The sequence below is a fragment of the Alexandromys fortis genome, unplaced genomic scaffold (genome assembly GCF_014885135.2).
Source record: "Alexandromys fortis isolate MF-2015 unplaced genomic scaffold, M_Fortis_MF-2015_v1.1 scaffold_56, whole genome shotgun sequence".
Taxonomy (NCBI): Eukaryota; Metazoa; Chordata; class Mammalia; order Rodentia; family Cricetidae; genus Alexandromys; species Alexandromys fortis.
The window spans coordinates 10,498,969-10,521,902 of record NW_026067935.1 but is presented as its reverse complement, the minus strand read 5'-3'; the positions used below and the strand labels follow the sequence as shown (position 1 = coordinate 10,521,902).

Here is a 22,934-nt window from a genome sequence, read left to right as displayed (position 1 = left end):
GGGGGGGGGGTGGACCCAAGGAATTGGGCTTGTTTTGTGGGTTTTTTTGTTGTTTTTGTTTTGTTTTTGGAGGATTGGGCTCTTACTGGTTTGACATATGGGAGATTAGTGCTGTAGAATACGTACTGCTACCAGGGTGATTCTTGCCCTGAGTTTGAGGCCCTTACAGCTATAGAAGTTATAAAGGGGATGTCCTATGTAAAATGACCGCATGGCCTACCGGCTTTTGCCTCCTGTGGCTCCGCTGTAGACTGGAGATGCAGGCTGTTTGAAGACCTAGGCTGCTACTGAGTGGCTGTGACGTATGCTTGCCCCGCCTGCTCTGGGTGGGCACGGCCCCGCGCTTACGTCACCGGCCCTGTTCCCCTCTCCCGGGAGCGGCAGCAGACGCGCTGCTCCCACCCCCTCCCCTTCTCACAGGCTGTCCCCTCCCTGGTGGTGACCGCTGCCCGACCCTCTGCAAGGCGATGGCCCGGGTCCCAAGCGCGGGCTAGCGTTCCTGGGTGCTCTGCCATGGGCTATATTGGCTCTCGGCGCCCAGCCGGTCAGGGTAAGAGACGGAGGCCGGAGCATGGACAGGGAGTCGGGCAACAGCCGCCCGGTGGGGCCGTGGGTGGTAGGGGCCGTGAGGAGGGGGCTGGTATAGGAGAGGGAGGAGCCTGCGCCAGGGAGGCGGTTCGGGCCAGATGAGCGAACCGGGAGGGGGCTAACCGACTCCGGCTTGTTTCTGTGGCCTGCCTTTGGGTTTTTCCGTGCTATATTCACCTTCCGTCTGGATCCCTTCTGCTGAGGGCGGCTGCAGGGGCACAGCCTAGGATTCGCTGGGCAACCTGCGGCCACCACCTTCCTGGCTCCTGGCAGCTAGCCTTTTGTATCTACATACTCCTCTCTGCCTACACCAACCTCGCATCACTTAGGAGTGGCTCTTTGCTGTGAACCTGCCTCTCCCAGCTGAGTGCTGTCATCCTCAGGAGTCAGCCTGCAAATACTGGCCAAGTACCCTTCCACGGAGTTTTTAACCTAACACTTGCTCCTGGCTTAAGAACCGGCTGGCTGATTAAAGGGGACTGAAGCCCCATGTGGAGCACCTGTGAGCAAACTGATAAATCCCTCGTGCTCACAGATCATTTTATTCCGATTAACCCTCTACCCAAATTTCCCTTACTCTGCGGGGAAAGGTCCAGACAGCCGGCCTCTGCTCAGGCCGTGGTTTCCCTGTAGACACGTGGGTGCCCTGCTTTAGCTCTCAGCGTCTGAGGTCTGCCAGCTTACCTTACTTCTATGTCAAGGAATGGTCAGTCACAAAGCATTGGTGTGGTTGATATTTGAGGTGTTTTACAACTAAATTCGGGCTGGGATTTGTACTGCCCTTAATGAATTCTGGGATTTGTAGTCCCAGGATTAACCTCGTGGGTTATGAATTTGAGAAGCAGTAGGGTGTAGTGATTTCCCTGGTCTGCTTGGAGTTCAGAAAGTCATCCCCTTCTGTAGTCAGGAAAGTTTGCCTGACCTCAGGCCTAGCTTTGAGAGCCCTGATTAGGTACCAGCGAGGGGGGGGGGGGTCAGGGATAGCCAGTAACCTGTCTTCTTTCTGGTTGGTAGCATTTCTGGGGACCACTACCCAACTGAAGCTCAGGGACAGAGCCGACTGCTCCAGTTAAAAGGTTAGTTGCTAAGTACACGGCCAGTGGGCACCGTGTAAGCTAAGGATGAGCTGCAGCTCCACAAGCCCCAGAGAACTTGGCTAGGCCCCTGGCACTCCCACTTCCTTAAAGCTATGAGACAGGCAGGAGTGTTCTCCTTATGTGACTAGGCACAAGTTCCAAGTGGGGAGGGGACTGGCTCAGCATCCGGAGCCAAAACAAGAATAGAACTGGGAGCTGAGCCTGAAGCAGTTCGGGCTTTGGGTTCTCTGCATCAACACAGCCAGCATGCCTATGATTTCTGTGCTGGGCAAAATGTTTTTGTGGCAGCGTGAAGGGCCTGGAGGAAGATGGACTTGTCAGACAAGTCGCAGAGGTGAGACCAGAGGCCGTGGATGGATGCGATCTGGGAGGTGATGGGAAGCTGAGGAGGAAGGCACACCAGATTCTATACCGAGAGGAAAATCACTGTGGTGTAGAGATTGGGAACCAGGCTGAAGTAGGAAGATTCAGGCTGGGGCTTTTAGGAAATGGCTTACAAGGGTGAAAACTTAAAAAAAAAAAAAAAACCCGACAGGTTTGTTGGGAAAGAATAGTGATAGAGCAGTTGAGGTTGGTGAGAGGAAAGAACCAAGGGAGTCAGAGGGGAGAAGGAGAGTGAGAGATGGGCAGTGTTGGTGGGAGAATTTCATGTACTTTCCAAAGGCTGAGAGATGCGGAAGATTCAGAATTTAACCACGTTTGGGCTTCACCTTATGTTTTGATGGCAAAATATTTGTAGAGGAAGGCGTTCATTGGATTGCCACAAAAGGGCCCCAAATCAGAGCTCTGGGGGGGCATGGTGGCCTCAGATTGTCTGGGAGAGGGGGAGGGGGTAAAAAATGACATGGCAACATGATGAAAATGGGAATCTTGGGAGAAGTGGGGAATCCAGATGGACATCTTTTCCTCCAACTCCTCAGTGGCTTCGGACCCTGCCTGGGCTGTGGAGTGGATCGAACTCCCTCGAGGTCTTTCTCTGTCTTCCTTGGGATCTGCTCGGACTCTCCGAGGCTGGAGCCGGTCCCCTCGTCCTTCTTCCGTAGACAGCCAGGACTTGCCAGAGGTGCTGGGCCTTTTCTGTGCGTGTATGTGTGTGTGTGTGTGTGTGCCGGGGGCGGGGTTCACATTTAGGGTTCGTGTGACCCCTCCCCGTTCCTGCCTCACCATCCTGCTTCGGACTCTTTCCTGCAAGCGGAGGCGCTATCCGGCAGGCCGCCCCCGCGCCGGTCTGCTCTGCTCGGCTTGGTTCCAGCGGGCTGGCTTGCTAGCGCCTTCGGTGCTGACGTCAGCGCATCCCAGGCCGTATCCCGGGAGACCCTGTTGCATGGTGATGGGTTGCCACGGAGATATACACCTTTTCTCTGGGCCAGGGCCGCAGCTGCGCGGAGCGTCGCCCTGCATGGATGGCAGCGGCTGGGGGAAGCGAGGGAAGGGAGGGAGAGCAAGCCAGGAAACACCTGGCAGGTTCTCCTTCCCACAGGCCTGGCCAGAGGCTATCGGCACCAATCTAGAGGCCCTGTCAGCCAGGTATTGAAGGAGAGGGTCGGACTGATGGGCCTGAGGCCTCTTGTGCCAGGTGGAACCAACCATGATGGAGAAGAATTAGGTAATGCTGGGAAGGGGGTGTGTGCATAAATTATTTTCAGCAAAGAAAAACATTTGCTGGGGCTTGTCGAGGAGTATTAAATCAGGTACGGGATGGAGTTAGGAGCCCGGATGGATTAAACTCTGACGCTGCCATCTCCTGCTCCCTTGGGAGCACCACAAAGGCAGTATGGAATCGAGCAGCGCGCATCTGGGGCTGGGGGTGTCAAAGAAAAATAAGTAAGTCTATTATGAAGTGACACTTGTGGCCTTAAATGATAGGGCGCGTTTTGCGTGGCAAAGATGGCCCTCTTGGTCTAAAAAGCTTGTTCCCGTCCCGGAAGGCAGGCAGGCTGCTTGTTGACAGGGAAGGCAGGGGAGCCGGATAGTATTGGTCAGAAATGAGTGATGGATTTGAGGGAGGTCCAGAGAGAGGCAGAGGCTTCCCTATGGAGTCCTTAAGTGCCTGAGTAACAGATGGAGAGCCTGGAAAAGACAATATTATTTCTTAAAAAAAAATCTTTAAAAATTTCCAGCACTCGGGAGGCAGAGGCAGGCAGATCTATGTGAGTTTGAGACCAGCCTGGTCTACAGTGCTAGTTCCAGGACAGGCTCCAAAGCCATAGAGAAACCCTGTCTCGAAAAACCAAAAAAAAAAAAAAAATTAAATTATCTTTATGTGTATGTGTCTGCTTATGGATGTGTCCTGGAGCCTAGAGGTGTTGGATCTCCTTGGAGCTGGATTAGCAGGTGGTTGTGAGCTGCCTGGCGTGGAAGTTGGGAACCACACCTGGGTCCTCTGTAAGAGCAGCAAATGCTCTCAACCATGGAGTTGTTTCTCCATCTCTCTAAAGAGGTTTTTTTTTTTTTCCCCTAAAACACACACAACCAAAAATCAATTTTTAAGATTAAATTTTACTTAGCATACAAACTATTGGCTTTGATTATGGCATTTTCATGCAGCACATGCATCTCTGTACAGAATCTGAAGTGACATTTTGATTGACTGTATTCTTGGGAAATTGCATTTATACCTTGTCTGTTCATTCAGCCCATACATTTACTTATTCCCAGGTACGTTTAAATACTGGGATGACGCAGTGACCATAACAGACTGAATTCCTCAAAGGCCAACAAAGAAAATCATATTTACACCTGGCAAGCTGGCTCCGTTAATGGTACATTGATAGAAAACAATGATTAATTGGAGACCACAGTTAGAGGACAGACCACCATTTGAGTAACTACAAAGGCTTCTCTGAGGGGGTAATGTTCCAGTCAACACTGGAAAGTTGAGAAAAACCAGCTATGGGAACAAAAGAGATTTTATACGCAGACTTCTGGGCTGAAGTAGTGTGGAAGGTTAGGGAACCCCTGCTAACCTGGGAAAGGTCACCAAGGGCTTAAGAGAAGTATCGGTAGGAACAGAAAAGACAGAAACAGGGTTGGGGAATGATTTGAGGTATAATCCATATGGATTCGTTGTTGTTGGCAGTGATAACTTTGTTTTGAGATAGGGTCTTACGTAGCTCAGGCTAACCTCAACTTGCTAGGTAGCCAAGGATGACCTTAACCTTCTGATCCTTCCTCCTGCCTTCATCTCCCAGCACCTGGAAGCGTTATATACCAGATATCAGAGGCTAGCGATCAGACACCATGCTTCCTGATTGGGAGGCAAGCCCCATACCAACTGGGTTTCATCCTGGCCCCTCACTAGGTTTTAAGAGCAGATGTGTGCAGGCAAAGCTTAGGAGACAATGATGGTAATCCTGAGATAGAGATCCCAGGGAGATGGAGAATGTGGGGGAAGTTGGAAAGCCAAGCCTCATGTGGGGAAGAGAATGTTTGTTTTGGAGTTGGTTATGCCGAATGTTTGGTTCTGGTAGGCCACCTAGAAAGAGCTGGGACGTAGATATCTAACAGAGAGAGGAGCGGGAAGAACCTTAAGGATGCCTTTGCCTTAGCAAAAGGAAGGATGCCTTCCTTTCCTGTCTTTTTTTTTTTTTTTTTCTAGACAGGGTTTCTCTGTACCCCTGACTGTCCTGGAACTCACTCTGTAGAGCAGCCTGGCCTCGAGCTCAGAGATCCCTCTGCCTTTGCTTCCTGAGTGCTGGGATTAAATGTGTGCGCCAGCAGTCTTCAGAGGCTCTACTCATGGTTCTTCAGCTGTCTTCTTCCCTTCTGGGACCTGGGAAAGTGGAGGCTCGGCTGTAGTTCTCTTCCCTTGGCTTTGAGTTTCCACTGCTCCCTAGGAGGACAGTTGGCAGACTCCGGCTTCTTAGCCTTTTCTGCATGCCACTAGCCACTAGGCTGGGCGTGCAATCCTGCATTCTTCCAGCTCCCAGCTCCTGCTGATATATAGGCAGGAGCACGTTGGAAAGAAGGTCATGTCTGTCAGAGGGGCACTGACCTTCTGATGGTGTTACTCAAGGTGAATGTTGGAGACACAGTCGCGATGCTGCCCAAGTCCCGGAGAGCCCTAACCATCCAGGAGATAGCTGCGCTGGCCAGATCGTCCCTGCATGGTATGCACCCCACATCTGTTCATCCGCCCACTTTGTCCTTCCTTGTTTCTTTTCCTCATGTCTTGTGGGACTGATTCCTATGTGACTATTTCCTGAGGGCATTTTGGGGGGATTTCTTTTTGCAGATCAATCCTAGCCCAGCTGGGCAGTGATGGCACACACCTTTAATCCCAGCACTCGCCTCTGCATGTGATCTGAGGCAGATCTGAGTTTGAGGCCAGCCTGGCCTACAGAGCGAGTTCTAGAACAGCTAGGGCTACACAAAGAAACCTTGTCTCAAAGAACCAAAGAGAGAGAGAGACAGAGATTCTTTGGTATTGGAGAGATGGCTCAGTGGTTAAGAGCACTGACTGTTCTTGCAGAGGACTTGGGTTCAGTTCCCAGCTCCCACATGGCAGCTCTGTAACTCCAGGATCTACCACCCGCACACAGATATACATGTAGGCAAAACACCAGTACACATAAAATAAAAATAATTTTAGAACATCAATCCTAGCCCTTCTTCCTACCCAAAATACATGGAAAGACATTCTAAGCCTCCTCACCTACTTCCCTGCAAGCTATTCCCTAGTCTTAACCCAACTTCTCTTTTTCCACCTCCAGGTATTTCCCAGGTGGTGAAGGACCACGTGACCAAGCCCACAGCCATGGCCCAGGGCCGCGTGGCTCACCTCATCGAATGGAAGGGCTGGAGCAAGCCCAGTGACTCACCTGCAGCTCTGGAATCAGCCTTTTCCTCCTATTCAGACCTCAGCGAGGGTGAACAAGAGGCTCGCTTTGCAGCAGGTGGGTAGCAGAAAGGGAACTAGTCCTGCAGATTTGCCTTAGGGGCTGCTGCCTCCGTCACTGGAGCTGGCACCGGGGCTGGAATCACATGCCTCCCTCTGCCCAGAGACCTCAGGGACATCTTCTGTCTGCAAAGCAAGCCCTAGTCTTAGCTCGGCTCCCATGCCAGTGAATGCTGTCTCTCTGGTAGGAGTGGCCGAGCAGTTTGCTATTGCAGAAGCTAAGCTCCGAGCGTGGTCTTCTGTGGATGGCGATGACTCCACCGATGACTCCTACGACGAGGACTTCACTGGGGGAACTGACTCAGGTGAGGAACGTTCTGTGTGCTGTGCTGCCAGTGGGGTGGGCTCACCTGGGAGGTGTGGTGATGCACTCTGAGCCTCCTAGGGCACCGCGTGCCTTCCCGATAAGAAACAGACTACCTAGGTTGACCTTGACACCCCAAGGACAAAGATCACTGGCTGCCGGTGGAAACGGAAAGGCTCTTTTCTATGGGTGCTGAACCAGCTTTTCTCTCTCCCTGTGTGTAGTGGGTCTTACAGTTCTCAGATTAAAGAAACAAGCCCAGAGAACCTAGGACCTCTTCCCTCCCCCCTAGTACATCCATGCTTCCAGAAGGATCTCTGGTATCCTTGCCTTTACCTCTTTGAGGGTGGCTTTGGTTGGCTGTGGCAGGACGGATGAATACAGTACCCACACCTCCCAGGGCAGTGATCCCAAGCAAACAGGAAGGCATGCTGGGTCTGGAGTCCGCAGGATTCTGGCTTCAGCTCAGCATCTTTGTATTCCAGCGTGTGGGTCTTGCTTTGGGCCAGTGCTTGCAACCCTGGGGGCTGTGCAGCTGCGCTCAGCTCTGCTTTCATCTTCCATCCCCTGGACTCTGTGGCTAGCTTTCCCTGCAGCTTCTGCTGTCTGGCTTCACAGGACCCCTGCCCCCAGTTCCCAACCCTTTGCCTTTGAAGATCACCTATTGGTTCCTCCTCCTCTAGCTAATTAACAAGGTTTTCAAGGCCAAACCTTCATTTAAAGCAGGCAAGAAGCTGTGCTGTGGTCCAGAGGGGACTCATTTGAATGCTTAAGGCCAAGGTGGAACCCCCAACCACAAGTATTTTCTGATTCCTTTTTTTTTTTTTTTTTTGTCTGTTTTTGAATTTTGTTTTCTGGGAAAATTTTTGAGAAAGGGCCTCGCTATAGCTCAGGCTACTTAGTGTGTATGGAATCTTTGAGCAGATCTTTTTGTTTTCAAGACAGGGTTTCTCTGTAGCTTTGGGGCCTGTCCTGGCTGGTCTCAAACTCACAGAGATCTGCCCGCCTCTGTGCTGGGATTAAAGGCGTGCGCCACCACTGCCTAGCCTGTGCAGAGCTTTTCTGGTGGACATAATCCCATGCTTGGGATGCCCTATGTGAGCAGAGCACAGGTCAAGCGGTCTTCACTGTTTGAGTAATGAGCACCCGGTGTGATCATACAGTGGGCCTGCCTCTAGTGCTTGCCTCTGTGCAAACTCTTGCTTTAGGACTATAAAGTAAATATTATTAGAATTTCTAATCTACCATGAAAGGAACTAAGGCATCAAAAATGAAGACCTTGTTCAGGTTATGCAGCTCCTACTGACGCCTCTGTTGACCCCTTGCCCCCACAGTTACGATAAGGGTGGAAGGGGCTGGGAAGTCTGTGGTGGTCATGTGGCTTCCATATTGGCCATCTGAAATGAGGTCGGCAAAGCTGTCTCTTTTTTCTTCCCTTCACAGACATTGCTGGGTCTCTGGGGCCCCACCTCCAGGACCTCTTCACAGGTCGTCGGTTCTCCCGGCCCGTGCGCCAGGGCTCCGTGGAGCCTGAGAGCGACTGTTCCCAGACCGTGTCCCCAGATACCCTGTGCTCTAGTCTGTGCAGCCTGGAGGATGGCTTGCTGGGCTCCCCAGCCAGGATGGCCTCCCAGATGTTGGGTGAAGAGCTGCTCCTTGCCAGACTGCCCCCCAGCCGGGAAAGTGCCTTCCGCAGCCTGGGCCCTTTGGAGGCCCAGGACTCACTTTACAGTTCACCGCTCACGGAATCCTGCCTTTCCCCTACCGACGAGGAGGAGCCTGATTCGTGCAAGGACTGCCAGCTGCTCTGCCCGCTGCCTGGCAGCAGCTGGGAAAGGCAGCAGCAAGTCTCTGATGTGGCCTCCTCTGGGGTCGTATCCTTAGATGAGGATGAGGTGGAGCCCGAGGACCAGTGATCCAGACATGCCCGGTGGTGGCATGTTTCCCCTGGCTGCTGCCCGGGGCAGAGCCTCTGCTGCCAAAGTGTGGGCTCTGGAGCTCCGAGGGCTTCTAGGAGCGCTCACTTCTCCATTGTGTGTTTTGCATGAAAGTGTTTGGAGAGGAGGCAGAGGCCAGGCTAGGGGCGCATGTACTGCTTCCACTCTTGGGGGTTTGCCGGGGCTTGCCCGGGACCCCTGGGGCATGGCTACAGCTGTGGCAGACAGTGACGTTCATGTTTCTTGAATCCAAAATGCCACATTTCCTCCTGGGATGTGAACCTGCGCTGGGAGGGTGGGAATGGAGGAAGCCTGGCCATCTCCTCCACCCTTCCTCGTGCCCCTTCTCCTCCGCTTCTCTCTTCACCCAAGTCCACGTGCAGTGCTTGACTGAACCGCCTCCCCCTGTGGGGCTGGCTCGTGGCCTCCTGGAGTCTACGGATTGAGCCGTCCCCTAAGGGTCCCCTTACCCACCTGGGCCCCGCTGTGCTTCACCTTGCCATTGTCTCTAAACCTTTTTTTTCCCTAAAGACAGGGGGTTTCTGGTCTGTTCTTTGAGCCGATCTTCTCTGGGAGGCACTGGAATGACGAAAGGGTGTGTCCTCCCCCTCTCCTAGGCCCCTCCCTCCCCTCAGCCCTGGCCCTCTCCCTGCATGGCAAGGTCCTGTGGGCACAGACAGAGTTCTCAGTAGGGTGGAACTGGACAAAGGAATGGGTCTGGCTGTTAGAGCGGGGAGTGCCACAAGGGGGCCACCTGGGTAGCCAGGAGATCTGTGCCAATGAATGGACAGTCCTGAGGGAGTGGCTATCCTTGGGAAAGAGGGCAGTGGTTTTTCTTGGCTGAAAGAAAGGAAGGTTGTAGCCACAGGGTTAGGGGCCTGATCCAGGCAGGGTGTTGCAGATGAGGCAGCAGGGGCCTCTGGCAGATCCTACTATATTGCTGGGACGCTGGGGTTGATAGGTGGCTGTGGACTGAAGTCTCAGGCTTGGGCAGGTAAGAGGATCCAAGAGGAAAACATGAGCCAACAGCACAAGTGTTCTATACATGAGTGGCTAATTAGGTGTTTACTTTATTCTATTTATTGTTTTATTAAATTAATATAAAAATCTTTGTAAATTTCTATATACATCTTGTCATTGGAGGTTCCAGTATAAACCCATTTTAGTTCTGCCCCTTTCTCAAAGAGTGGGCAAGGGCCACAGGACCCCACCTCATCCTGCCAGGGCACTGCTGATCCTCTAGCAGGTAGGTGTTGAGTTACATTCCAGGTAGGCCCGCCAGGAGATGGAGGAGCTGGCAGCCCACAGCTAGAGTGGACTTGGGTTTCAGCTTCCGGTTGCTGCTGCTTGCAGAAGGAATATAGGCCATCCAGTGAGGGGTCACTGGCACTTGTCATCACTGTCAGAAGGGCTGCCCTCTTGTGGGAGGCCATGGCGGGATAGCGGTCCCCAGAGCGCATGCACTTCAGTGGTCTCTGTGTCGCTGCTGCTGGTGGCACTGTCCCGGAAACTGGCAAGGGGTGGCCTGACTTTTACACCCTGTGCTGTGACAGAGCCCTCAATAGCCTTCCGGAGCTGGAAAGGTAAGAGTCAGGTGTCTGTTCCCTGCTGAGACCCCTCCCCAGGACTTCCCCCCCTGGGGGGGGCAGCCATTTAGAAGTGGAAGTAGCTTTGGTCCTTTCACCTCACCTCCTTTAGGGTCACAATTCCAATGAGTCTGCCAATGCTGGTGACATAAGCGTGGTCCACGCCCAGCAGTGAGAAGATGGTGTGGGTCTGCAGAACAGGGAGAGGAGCAGCTCAGAAACAGTCAGAGGGGATCAGGGCAAAATGGGGGGAGGGTGTGGAACAGAAGGGGTACAGTAGTGGGAGGCACTGCCAGAGGGAAATGCCATGGAAATGTTCCACCTTTATATTATCAGCAGTTCCCATTTGCTGTCTCAAAAACAGCTCTCAGCATTTCCTGGAATTTGTTATCTTCTGTTCTGGGTGTACTTGGGAGCCTCTTGGCCTAACAGGTGAATCAAGATGGGCAGTACTAACAGCTTCCTGAACACCTAATGTCTCACGTCTTAAATACTGTCTTAAATAAAATGATGGGAAGGGGCTTACGGAAATTTCCCTATTTCCCCCACCTGGGGCATGACCATACTTATAAAGAAGCAAGGGTCTCAGTGTTTGGTTCTGAGATCAAAGCCAGAGTATCATCCATGCTGGGTAAATGTCTACCCACTGAGCTGTAGCTCCAGTAGAATTCGGATTTGTTTCTTTTGAAGGTCTTACTGCTTAGCCCAGGCTAGCCTTGAACTCATAGTACTGCTCCTGCCTCAGCCTCCTAAGTATTAGGTTTAGGTGTATATTAGTATTATTATTAGGTGTGTGCCACCATAGTGGTACATCTTAGATATTCAGTTTTCTGGTGGTGCGCGCCTTTAATCCCAGCACTCAGGAGGCAGAGGCAGATCTCTCTGAGTTCAAGGCCAGCCTGGTCTACAGACCCAGTTTCAGGAACCATGGCTGCACAGAGAAATGCTGTCTCGAAAAACAAACAAAAAAGAGAGACCCCATTTTTTGAAGTCATGTTTCTTCAACAGTCATGTAGTTAGCAATCTTGTTAAATAACTTGAACCCTACATGCTACAGATGAGCCTTAATTTCCCTGTCTTTCCATAAGGTATGGTCAAATAATCCATCTCACCTTTTCCCGAGGAGCCCATTAAACAGTTCCTGGGACGTTCTTTTCCTGCTCGTTCCCAACCACAGCGACCTAGCAGGCAATGTGCTTTTATAGGCCTGCGAACAACCTGTGCCTGGCGATTGCCAAGCTTACCGCTCTACTTCTGGGACATCTGTGCCATTCTCCCTAGTTCTGCTCCCGATCCGCACCGCCACCAGGGCTGAGACAACAGCAGAATGAGTTTTCCTACTTCCTGCCTCCCCCTCCAGCTGGACTCTGACATTCTATGGCTTTCTAAAACTTGAGCAGCACCCGGTAATCCTTAGAATGGCCCATGAGAACCCTTCTTAAGTCAGCCCAGACTGGCCTGCCAGCTTACCATCCTGCCATGCCTAGCTTCCAGGCTTTACTTTTCACTTGTTCGTTCGTTCGTTCGTTCGTTCATTCATTCACTCATTCATTCATTCATTCATTCATTCATTCATTCATGTCTTTCAAGACAGTTTGTCTGTAACAGCTCTGGCTGTCCTGGAACTCGCTCTTTAGACCAGGATGGCCTTGAACTCACAGAGATCTGCCTGCCTCTGCCTCCTGAGTGCTGGAAGTCAAGGCATGCACCACCACTGCCCTGCCAACTTTTCTTTTCTAAGTAAGGTAAACTTGCTGTGTAGTTCACAGAAGACTCTGATGGTCTGCTCCTCCACCTCCTCAGTGCTAACATTACAGGCAGAGACCACCACACTCAGCTTGTGCCACCCCTACTCTATAGATAAGGAAACAGAAAGGCTAAGCAACTTGCTCAACATATGCAGCTGAACTTAGACGCAGCAGGGAGGGAGGATTTGGGCTGCCAGTCTTGCCTCACCTTGGCACTCCGGCCTCCTCATTGCTACCCACTGTAGCTAGCTGCCAATGCGAGCTTCCTCAATTGTCTCATGGGTTCGCGTCCTCTCAGAGTATCCCTCCTCAGTTTAAGTGGGTTACTGCTTACTGCTTTGTTAATAAGTAGATTCTCATTTAGAATCTAATCTCTAGAATTCTAATCTTTTATGTTATTCCAGTTCTTTGTACTTTTGTTAGTGGTTCCTCGGCGGCTTCTTCCCTTCCTGTGATAGCTGAAGTTGTAACAAACACCTACTTTGTTCTTTTTCATTTTAATTCAGTTGGACACCATGGAGCCCATTGGAGGGCCCAAGTTTCTTGGGCCTGGGAACAGTGAACTACACTGACAGGGAAAAGGATAACATGGCCTTCTGAAAGAATTCTGAGAGCAGGGCCGGAACTGGGCCCTGGCTTCCTTTCCCTGTTTTAGACTGGTTAAGACAGGCTCTTGGGCCGGATTATCTCCGGGTCCAGGCCCAACTTTGTTACTTCCTTGATGTGTCCATTTGGGTAATTTCGACGTCTATAAAAACTGGAATGTCATAATACCTATCGGCTAGTATGGTTGCGAGAACTATAAATTAGACGGGTGAAGCTTGGCGTGGTGCCTGGCACACAGCAAGCACTCAGGCTTGCCTGTGTTCTTCTCACCACTATTATGTATGACAGAAAATCAAGGGGATCACAGCTGGGTATGATGGTGTGTGCCTGAAATCTCCAGGGAGACCAAGGCAGGCAGACTGTCGTGAGTTCGAGGCCTACTTGGGTTATATGAGATCCTGTGTCAAGAAAGGAAAAAGAAAAAGATGGCTGACGACTGGGAAACTGTGGCGATTTTGGGAAGAAAGGCTGTGAAGTACAGCTTGGACTGTCTTCTGGCCTAGCTCCCTCTCCTCTGTGAACGCTCTGCAGTTCCTTCGAAGTTCCTTTATTTTTGCTCTTTTGTCTCCTAGCCTACCCATCAGGGCCTCAGCTATGTACTATGCTGACTTTTTAGCAACAGTTACAGCTGAAGCCTTGAGACCACTGACCCACACCTGTCACTTTTGTCCCTTGGGACGCCCTGCCTTGCTCCAGTGTGTACACCGCCTACCTCCATCACTCTGTACTTCTTCCTCTTCCTGGTGCCCCCTCTGCTGAGCTGTCTTTCTGACACTCCTCTACCAGTTTTTCTTTGACCTGCTTGAAGTTGACTCTCTGGGGTCTGACATTCCAAGCCCCCTATTGGTGTCTCTCATCTTTGTTTATCTCTTCCTGCAGTCACCTCACCCTTCTTCACTGTTTCTTAGCCTGTTTATTAGATTTTCTTATCTGGCCTGTTTCTCACTCCCTCCGCCCCCCCTTTTTTCCAGCATGGGTGTGTATCAGCCTTGTTGGGCTCTGGCAGCCTCCTGCCTAGCTCTGACCCTGGTTTGGCCTTCTGGCTTCCACCCAGTTCAAGCTGTGTCTTTGTAGTTGCTTTGGTCCAGAGTTCCCAGGGGTAAGACTGAGCGGAGGAGAAACGATGCCTGGCTCCACCAAGGAGTAAGGACAGGACAAGGCTGAGGAGTCCTAGCTCCCAGGCTCCCATGGCCTAGAGCAGTATGTTCTAAAAACGGCATCGAATATACTGTCTCTCATGCCTTCCTCGGACACCATCACACCTGGGTCTGAGTCCAGACCTACCCTGTCCTACCTTGTGCAAAGAAGTCCGCTCCACTAGCTGGAAGGGCGCAGGATCAATTTTGCAGTCGCTGAAGTTGACAGGCTCATCTAGTTGCTGTTCTTCCCACTCTAAGATCTGACAGCAAGAGACGGATGATCAGGGAGAGGGAGCTCCTCTCAGCTCTCTGAAGGCTGGTTTGCCCCCTCCCCCTGTGATTGACAACACACCCAGGAAGAAGCGGTCTAGAGTCTATAGCGGCATCTCACCTCCTGAGGACTCATCTCGCCTTCCAGGTCGGAGTCACTCTAGGAGAAGGGAGGGAGGGAAGTGGATGTACTCCTGGCTCTGAGAGGTTTGTCCCACCTAGACCCCAGCCCTCCCGGCCGGCTGCTCCCGAGCTGCAGGAAGAGGGGCACACGTACCGCCAGGGAGATTCGGACCCGCTTCGGCTTGCGTTTTTCACAGGATTCCGACTTTTCCAACTTTGTCAGAGCCAAAGCAGAAAGGAGTTGAGGTTATGGGGAGAGGGGTGTGAAGGGCGGGGTGGAACTGCAGGGGCAGACAGGAGGGCAGGAGGCAGGCAAAGAGGAGAGTCAGGAAGGGAGCATCTGGCCTACTCACTTCTGAAGAGGCCTCCTGAGGTGGACTGCCACAGAAGAGGCTTCTGAGGGCAATGCCCGCTGACTCCGTGTTGCCTGTGTTCCAAACCCGAGATGGGGGGGCAAGTTGGACAGGGGTAAGGTAAGGTGCAGCCCCCCCTCGTACACCTTATCGCCTCATTCATCTGTGGTGGCTCAGGCTTCGTCCGAGGTGGGGCAGAAAGGGCTCACCTGTGGTACCTTCCTGGATGCTTGTGGTATGGCTAGACCCTCTCTTTAGGGCAGGTTTCAGGGGCTTGTGAGTCTGCCCGTGGGATCCTGAGAAGGCTGTGCCCTCTGTGTTCACCTGTATGGACAGGGAGGGGCTGGGAGGCTGTGGTTCAGAACCTTCAAGATGACACTTCCGAAGGATGTGTGGTCACGGAGCACTTTTTTCCTTACCTGGAAGCGGATGGACGTCTCAGAACTAGGGGGGCTCTCCTGATCTGACGGTGGCGACATCTGGGCTTGCCTTAGCTTTTGCATGTGCTGCTGCCGGCGTGCTGAGCTTAGCTGGGCCCCCAGTAATGCTACTACCTGTGAGCGTTCGATAGAGCCCAGCAGGATCATGGACTCTGGACAGAAAAAGGGAAGAGGCTCAGGCGCGGGTTCTTCCCACACCTAAGCTGGGGCCCTGGAGGAAAACCCTGCTTGCCAAGTGTTGACCTATATAGACTATGGACACTGGTCCTGGGCTCCCTAGCCCTTTCAGCACTGAGCCCCCAGGAGATGCTCATAACACCTGGGACCCCTCTGGGCCTCACCAGGGGACTCTACTAGAGCCAACATGCGGCCCTTGGTCCTGTGCAGTGCCAGCCGCAGGTCTCGAAAGGTGCAGTTGAGGGCTACATGGGGTACGTCCCGTACCATGATGTCTTCTACTCGCACCCGGTATTGCCTGGGGATAGAGTCGGGCATTCAGTGTATGCTCCGCATGAAATGCTGGCCCAGAGTACCACCATCCCAGGGTCATGGGGAAGGCTGGAGAGCCACAGGGGGCAGTTAGTGTTCTCTACACTCCTTTTGGGTCAGTAGAGGGCAGCTACAGATCCCCTAGGGGGAGGGCATCTCTGATGCAGAGCAAAATAGCTAGGATCTCAGCCTTACTAGTTTGGGACCTTGCTGTAGGTGGGGTTGAAGGGTCCTGGGAGGCCTACCCCTCACTCCCACCCTCTTTGCACTGGGCCCTTCATACTGGTGGCGGCCCCAGCCCAGCTCAGGCAGGTAGGGCAGCTTCTTGATGCGGATGATGCTGTCATAGAGGGAGGGCTGCAGGCTCTGGGCAACAGCATTAGCCAAGATGACAGCGATCATGACAGGCAGAATGTGGGCAATCTGGCCTGTGAGCTCGAAGACAATCACAGCCGTGGACACCGTGTGTGTCACTGCTCCTGCAAGTGCAGCTGCCCCTAGGAAGAGCCATGCTCAGTCTCCTCAGGGTGCTCAGTCCCCAGGAGACTTTCCCTTCCCAGGGGTGAGAATCTCTTAGAGTCCCATACAGAGCTTGGGCCTACGGCCCTGCCAGCAGGGGGCACCAGAGCCTAAGAGTCTGGCTGGGCCAGGAGTCTCCCAATGCAGATGCAGTCTTGGGGTACTGCTGGGGTTGCAGCATGTGCAGTCCCCTGGCTCTGATCCCTAACACCACATAGCAAACAGAACTGGGTGCTCACCAACCACGGCATAGCCTCCAGGTACAATCCGGTAGGTACTGCTATCCGTGTGAATCCCATCTGGGAACCAGGCGGCCATGCTTTCACCCACCAGCCGCCCAAATGCTGCTCCTTCAGGGAGGGTTTTAGGAAGAGAAAGAGGTAGTGGGGGAGCACTAGGAAGAGAGAGGGTCAGAAGGTGGGGGAGGGGCCGGCGGGTCATTTAGTACATGGGGTAGTCCCATGGGAGTTGGGGTCTGGGCTAGAGTTGGGCCGAAACCCACTCCTGGGCAAAGGAGGGCTCTACAGGGGACAGCCAGAGGTATGAAGGGTGTAGGCTGGAAGCAGGCAGCTGCAGACTCACCAATGACAAAGACAGGCATGAAGGCCCCACAGGGCACTGGGATGGTGGTGGCCAGGGCAGACATCCAGAACTGTAGGCAGGAGGGGTTCAAATCAGACCTCAGGGAAGCCCACCCTGCCCATCTAGCAGGTGCGGCCTTCTCAGCAGAATCCCAAGAGGTGAAGGGGAAAGAAAGGACACCAGAACCAGAAGGCTGGGGTTCACATCCTCTCACCCAACCAACTGCTTTGGCAGTTACTTCTCTGGGTTTTGACTCACCATCTTTAAAACAGGGATAAGGGTACTTTTCTCACAATATTCCGACTCTATGTGTGTGGGAGAACCCCTCATCTAGTGGCCTGGGTCAACATTGCTGGTATATAGCCATGGAAGGGGTCTCACCTTCATGAGAATGAAGATGACCAGAGTGAGGAAAACATTGGCACGTGGTGGGCTCCAGGCCTGTGAAGTGCTGGGTAGTTCTAGATCCTCTACCAGGCCCTGGCGGACCCATGTCCGGTTGTCAAATAGAGTGACGAGGGTCTCTTTCTGTGAGAGCTAGAGTGAACAGAACACTTTAGGATGGGGCACAGGATCTCAGGGAAGAGGCCCGTAGGAGTCCTGGGAACAAGGGGTCCCAATCATGCTAGGGCTGTGGGCTTTGGAAAGGAGTGATTCTGGGTATGGGCGTGGGGGCCACATTTCTGCTAGGGGCTACCTGTCCAGCCATGAACTGTCCAAAGCCAGGGGGGAAAGTCAGAGTGGAGATGAGCAGAGTCACCAGTGCCGGGAAGAGCAGCCGTCTACAGACAGAGGTTTGACAGCATCAGACAAAAGTCACACACCTCCCATGGACCCATCACAGGCCAGGTGCCCTTACATACCTCAGGCCTAAGATCAGAGCGGGGCTTGTATATCAAGCCACAGCGCCTGAGAGTAAGTCATTTTATTGTGTTTTATGCCGCAGCTTCAAGGGCAATGGTAGACTAGTATTGTTCTAAGAGCTGGGAGTAGAAGGGGCAGCAACAGCAAATGCATCTCTAGTCCTTTCTAGGACAAGTCTGAGCTGTGACTGCCTCGATTCTCAAAAGACCCAGCTAAAGGACAAGAGGCTTGAAGGCCTAACCAAGCCTTGTCCACTATCTGCCCTCAATGGTGACCTAAGTGAGGGTGAGGCAGGTGTGGCGCACACACCTTTGCTACACCAGCGCTGGGTGGCAGAGGAGGGTGACTCTGAGTTCAAGGCCAGGGAAGGCTTGTGGGAGAGGTTCTGTAGACAACAGCACAAGTCCTTCCCATTCCCAGTTCTCAGGCTCATAATGAAAAAGTGTTCTGAGACAAAAACTGTCCAGCCACACTGGTCATGGAGTCATGAGGTACAAACACTGCTATCTGGACCAGGCCTGAAAACCTAAGAAAACCTTGGTCTTTTATCCCAAGTGCTCCTGCCACTGACAAAGGTTCGAAAGTAGCAGATCCCAGGGGGTTTCCATGTATACACGTCATAGTATCAGCATGAAAACACCAGCTGACTTCCCAAGTGTACCTTTCACGTGAGAGCCCTAGAGTCATACTGTAGCCATGGCTGGCTTACACCATGCTACCCTCCCACCTTGGTCTCTGGAGCACTGGAATTACAGGTGTGTGGTGCTGACTTGGCTGAAAGCCTGATTTTGACAGGGCCTCTACTTCAGACCCTCAGTGCCCCCCTCTCTCCCCGTGTAGCCCTTCCAGAACAGCCTGGAAAAGAGTCTATGGCCGACATACTTCCTCATGAGGAAGCGGTTGATGGTTTTTTGCTTCCGCATCACCTGGACAATCTTCCGGTTCAGGTAGACAAAGAGGGCTCCCCCGAAGCCACTAGCAATACTGGAGAAGAGAGAAGGACCAGGGTGGAGGGGAGGCCTTCTTATGGAGACCTTCTGACCCACACCCTCCTGGAAGTTTCTTACCCGATGACAGCAAAGGCCGGGAGCTCCTGGAGGTCAAAGGGGAAGTCGAGTCGGAACCGAGTTTTGAAGAGAGCAGTGATGGTTTCTGAAAGGAAGAAGTAGAGGGGTGGCAGGTAAACTTGTGTCGCGCTTGACTTGCATCGGATGCCCTCACCGCCACCAATATCCCCACCTTCATCACGGTTCCAGACTGCCAAGACCCGAAAGATGAAGGCACTGAAGGTGGCCGCGAAGAAGCCCCGCCAGTAGTTCCTAACAGCGAAGAAGGTGGAGGTGACCTCAATGCTGAATAGGACCCCTGCAAGGGGGCAGAGGACATCGCCCTTGAGGCCAGAGTCTGGTCGGTGGACTTACTCCCAGGAGAGGAGGGGTCGAGGTGGGAGAGGCCAAAGGTGGGGCTAGGCTCAGATCGGAGCCGTGCCTACCTCCGATAGGGGCTGCAAAGCAGCAGCCCACTCCTACTGCACACGCGGCAGCCAGCATCTCTGTGTTCCGGGACTCATTCTGGCAAGGGTGGGGATGCAACATCAGTTTGGGCTCAGCAGCCCCACTCCCACCCCGTTCCCCAGATCTTAGGGTTCTCCTCTTACCTCATAGATACCCCCAAAGAGGGAGAGGAACTTGCTGAGCAGGGCAGCACACATGCTGGCAATGTGCACAAAGGGTCCCTGGAGGTAGGGGTTGGTGGTGAGTAGGGGTGGGGCCTTCCGGACCTCGGCCTGGCCTTTTCGTCGGATGGGAGGGGCGCCTTCATTCCCCAACCTGCAATTACCTCTTTGCCAAGGGGCATCCCACTGCCCAGGGCACAGGTGAGCCCAATGACCTTAGCTACAAAAGTCTTGAGAGTGAGGTATTCCTTTAGCACCACTCCCCGAAGGATGGTTTTCATCTCAGGGATGCCAGACCCTGCAGAGGTATAGATCCACAGATCCTCGGAAGTTATCTGAGAGACCCCATTCAGGAAGCTTGAGCCCCCCCCCCCCGCCCGAACCCCTCCTATCCTACCGACAGCCTGCGGGGCCAGGATCTGGGTGAATCCAGCAGAGAAAGTGATGAGGACGACAGGGTAGGTAACCCAAGCCAGGTACTGGAGTAAGATGTTGGTGTTTAAGCCCCGGGACATCCACTGCTGAGCTGTGGGCACAGGACATGCTTGTTGGCCTTCCAGTGCACATATCCACACCTTGCCTGCCACTGAGACACACTGATAGGACAAGTACACAGAGCTGGGGCCCAGAGGGACGGGAAGGCCCTAGAAGGCATTTGCTGGGACAAAGCCCATCATAGATAAGACAGTTGGAGGGCAGGCCAGAAGGTGTGGCCTCTGCAAGTGGCAGTAACTATGCCTGGAGATGGGCAGTCAGCCTGGCCAGAGAAAGTGGCCAGGAGCCAAGTTACTTAAACAACTGTGGCATGGAGGAAGCAGGGTGGCCCTTCCCAGCCTTTGCCCTCACCCTGTAGACAGACAGCGATGGCATAGTCCATGGCCCAACTGACCAATGCCATGAGGAGCCCCAACAGGACCAGGAAGATCCAGTCTTCACCAACCCGGGACACTAGGAACTTGTGGCAGCGTACAGAACAAACTGGAAGCAGGGGAAGGAAAAATCACAGAGAAGCTGGTACCAAAGTGCTCCTAATCCTGTCTCCCCATCCCCCACAGGCAGCTCTAATGGTCTCTGCCTCCCCCAACACAGAACAGCCAGGTCCCTGCCCTGATCCAGATCTCACTGCGGCATCTGGCACACCGGCTCTGTCCATATTCCAGAAGCTCTGGGGGAGTTCGGGCAGAAGGGGACCCTTTCCAGGGCTCAGGCCCTCCCAGACGAATCCGAGCAGCTTCCTCTTTGGCAAAGGCCCCAAGTTCCTGAGTGTATCGGCCATACATCTGGAGCAATGGACAAAATGTGGCATTACCATGTGTGGCTGTGGTGGGGAATCCAGGGAGGGTTTTTGGGTTTTGAACCCCCCTTTGCTTAGCTCCCACACTGTGTACCCCATCTTGAAGCCAGTTTTGACTCAGGCTCAGAGTGTGGGAACAATGCACACTGTAGACTGCGGGGGCTGTCCCGGCCAGAGTGATGGGGACAGACAAGGTACAGGGACACAACTCTGGGGGTGGCAGAATAATCAGTCCTCTTCTAGCGAGCCAAGGGTGAGGGCACTGGGGAGGAGAGGGAAGGGTCCAGAGGAAGGCGCGGTCTGAAAGTGGGAGGCGGGAAGGTCGGAGAATAAGGGGTGGTCAAGGGCGCAGGAGCAACAGTAAGAGTTGGTGGAGCTGAGTGCAGCTGAGCTGGGCCTAGGAGGTCCCAGCCCCAATCCTTATCACATTCCTACTGGGCCTTTGGCCTGTGACCAACTCAGCAGCACCCTTCCCACCCACCCTAATCCCCTTGTCCTCATTCTCCACTCCCAAACCCCCACGATCCCATCAGCCCGCTGAAAGTGGAAAGCCTCTTTGGGTGGGTAGAGCAGTGCTGGGTGGTTTCAGTCCTGCACTGGAGCTGCACTTGGGGCCAGTGACAGGTTCGGGGGACGGCGGAGCCTGGAGATGGCAAAGCTGTGACTGTGGACACCAGGCTGATGGGAAGGGAGAGAGTTATGGCTGGACCTGCCAAGCCGGGGCGTGTGTTGGGGGGTGGGGAGGAGTAGATTCTGGCTGCCACCCGCGGAGCTTCAGGACACAAAGGGCTCCTGTTGGGGTTGGGGTTTGTGTGTGTGGGGGGGGGAGGAATGACACAGAGAGGGTGAGACATAGAGGAAAGGGAGAGGCAGAGGGGAGAGAAACGACATAGGAAAGAGGGAGAAAGTGTGGAGAGCAGGGACGAGGAAGACCGGAGTCTAGGAGTCTAGAAACAGCAGGTGGGAGGAGGTGAGGGCTAGACAAAAGGGTAGGAGGGGAAGTGGGAGAGGCCGGAGCAGGGAGAGCTTGACCCTGAGAACTCCTTTCTCAGGCACAGGGAGCTGGAGTGGCGGCTGGTGCAAAAGAGATACCATTTCAGAGGTTAGGTGCCCGGCTTCCATGGCCAAGTGCCCCTCTCCTTGACCTGTGGATGGCAAGGATAAGAGCCATCGCCAACAAAAGGGCCTGCCTCCACTAGTGTCACCTAGGCATAGTGACACCTCTCCCAGTTAGCCAGTTTCCTACAGCTGGTAATTGGCCACCTCCCTGACTCAGTTACAGTCCAGGCTCTCTCAAGGAGGTTCCTCCCTGCCACCCTTCTGGGCAAATTCCAGCCTAAGCTGATAAAAAGGAGCCATAGGGCCAGCTTCTTTCTGTAGGGCTTGGGCCCCCCACCCTAGTGACATGAGGCTGAATGGCTTCTCAACAGTGGTGGCCATGAGTCATCTCCAAGCTTGGGACCCCTGTTTTTTATGAGGTCAAGGGCCACTTCATGGGCGTGGATGTTGGTGGTGGGGTACCTGCCTAGATCCAGTCTGAACAAAGGTTCCAGTTTTCACACCCATTCCTGCTTCCAGTCCCCAGGGTGACAAGTCACCTAAGCCACCTTTCCCAAAAGTTCGACTGAAGGGTTCTCGTCAATGCTGGACTTTGAGTTGTTAAAGGCAAGGGGGCAGGTTTGGATTTGCTCACCTGCCTACAGTCTTCACGCCCAGCTTAGTGCCATGCCATACATAGTAGGGACACTGGGAGGGTGGTCAATGTGGACAGGCATGTGGAGAAAGTTCGGAGGTACGGATGGTACCCAGAAAGGGGGCTGACGTGCTGTAACTTGGGCTCCAGTGGTTAAGTGAAAAAAACAAAAGCGTGTAAGGGAGTAAGGGGAAGGGCACCTGGGCCAAGCACCTGGTGTCATTGTCCTCTGCAGGCCATCAGCCTCAGCCAGAAACAAGCAAGCGGCTTTCCAACACACCCCGAGCGTGAACCTACAGCCTGTCGGATCCCGAACCTCAGTTTCCACAACTGAGGAAGGCTGAGGCCGGGCTAGGGTAGGCCGCCTGTCCTCACACTTCCTAGGGCAACCTGCAGCCGTGGTGCCATAGCGCACCCCTTAGGTTTCACTTACCAGGGTCTGCTCATACTGCAGCGCCCGAGGCTCCATCCCTTCCCCCGTCGCCGCCGCCGCTCCCGCCGCGGCCCCCGAGGCCGCCATCTCGGCGCACTGTCCTCCTGCCTCGCTTGGGTTCTCGGGCTCTGGCCTTGACTCAGCTCCCGGCCCGCTGAGCCCGCACCCGTCCCGTCCCCTCAGCCCCGGAGGCCGAGTGCAGAGTGCGACGGGTCCCCGGGCGCGCGCCGCAGGCTCAGCCTCCCGCTAGCGTCTCCTCCTAGGCGGGCGGGCCGAGGGCGGTGCCCTGCTTGCTGC

At 53.7% G+C, this 22,934-nt stretch overlaps 2 protein-coding genes across 10 annotated transcripts; one reads left to right on the top strand and one right to left on the bottom strand.

The window, feature by feature from the left end:
• The first annotated feature begins 298 nt into the window (after positions 1-298).
• Positions 299-9,946, top strand: Fam131a (family with sequence similarity 131 member A). 7 transcript variants are annotated; one of them, XM_050146471.1, is made up of 8 exons: positions 299-550; positions 1,603-1,664; positions 2,606-2,748; positions 4,344-4,447; positions 5,701-5,794; positions 6,398-6,580; positions 6,771-6,887; positions 8,330-9,946. In XM_050146471.1, exons 4-8 carry the CDS (start codon positions 4,445-4,447, stop codon positions 8,800-8,802), a joined length of 870 nt encoding a protein of 289 aa, XP_050002428.1. In that variant the 5' UTR covers positions 299-550; positions 1,603-1,664; positions 2,606-2,748; positions 4,344-4,444; the 3' UTR covers positions 8,803-9,946. The 7 variants fall into 7 exon arrangements, with proteins under 7 accessions (XP_050002428.1, XP_050002430.1, XP_050002429.1 ...); XM_050146470.1 differs by having other exon boundaries at positions 301-550; positions 4,344-5,794; XM_050146473.1 differs by lacking the exons at positions 2,606-2,748; positions 4,344-4,447.
• On the bottom strand, positions 9,886-22,867 carry Clcn2 (chloride voltage-gated channel 2). Of its 3 annotated transcripts, none has more exons than XM_050146465.1 (24): positions 22,638-22,867; positions 20,341-20,497; positions 20,064-20,195; positions 19,615-19,743; positions 19,382-19,515; positions 19,200-19,277; positions 19,035-19,113; positions 18,782-18,907; positions 18,610-18,694; positions 18,425-18,526; positions 17,376-17,460; positions 17,060-17,215; positions 16,679-16,748; positions 16,336-16,446; positions 15,861-16,074; positions 15,430-15,563; positions 15,068-15,240; positions 14,858-14,972; positions 14,649-14,722; positions 14,450-14,509; positions 14,294-14,332; positions 14,058-14,162; positions 10,513-10,599; positions 9,886-10,398 (listed from the first exon to the last, which is right to left on the bottom strand). In XM_050146465.1, the coding sequence occupies exons 1-24, from the start codon at positions 22,722-22,724 to the stop codon at positions 10,204-10,206; spliced, it is 2,727 nt and encodes a 908-aa protein (XP_050002422.1). In that variant the 5' UTR covers positions 22,725-22,867; the 3' UTR covers positions 9,886-10,203. The 3 variants fall into 3 exon arrangements, with proteins under 3 accessions (XP_050002422.1, XP_050002425.1, XP_050002424.1); XM_050146468.1 differs by having other exon boundaries at positions 20,358-20,497; positions 22,638-22,795; XM_050146467.1 differs by lacking the exon at positions 14,450-14,509.
• Positions 22,868-22,934: the final 67 nt, after the last annotated feature.

Excerpts from the sequence above, each read along its gene's own strand:
- Fam131a (XM_050146469.1), top strand. The coding sequence starts at position 1,932 with ATGCCTATGATTTCTGTGCTGGGCAAAATGTTTTTGTGGCAGCGTGAA. Across the intron at positions 2,749-5,700 it reads ACAGCCAGGACTTGCCAGAG|GTGAATGTTGGAGACACAGT; the intron begins GTGCTGGGCCTT and ends GTGTTACTCAAG. Across the intron at positions 6,581-6,770 it reads AGAGGCTCGCTTTGCAGCAG|GAGTGGCCGAGCAGTTTGCT; the intron begins GTGGGTAGCAGA and ends TCTCTCTGGTAG.
- Clcn2 (XM_050146465.1), bottom strand. The coding sequence starts at position 22,724 with ATGGCGGCCTCGGGGGCCGCGGCGGGAGCGGCGGCGGCGACGGGGGAA. Across the intron at positions 17,216-17,375 it reads GACAGTTCATGGCTGGACAG|CTCTCACAGAAAGAGACCCT; the intron begins GTAGCCCCTAGC and ends TGTTCACTCTAG. Across the intron at positions 10,399-10,512 it reads GAATTGTGACCCTAAAGGAG|CTCCGGAAGGCTATTGAGGG; the intron begins GTGAGGTGAAAG and ends TTACCTTTCCAG.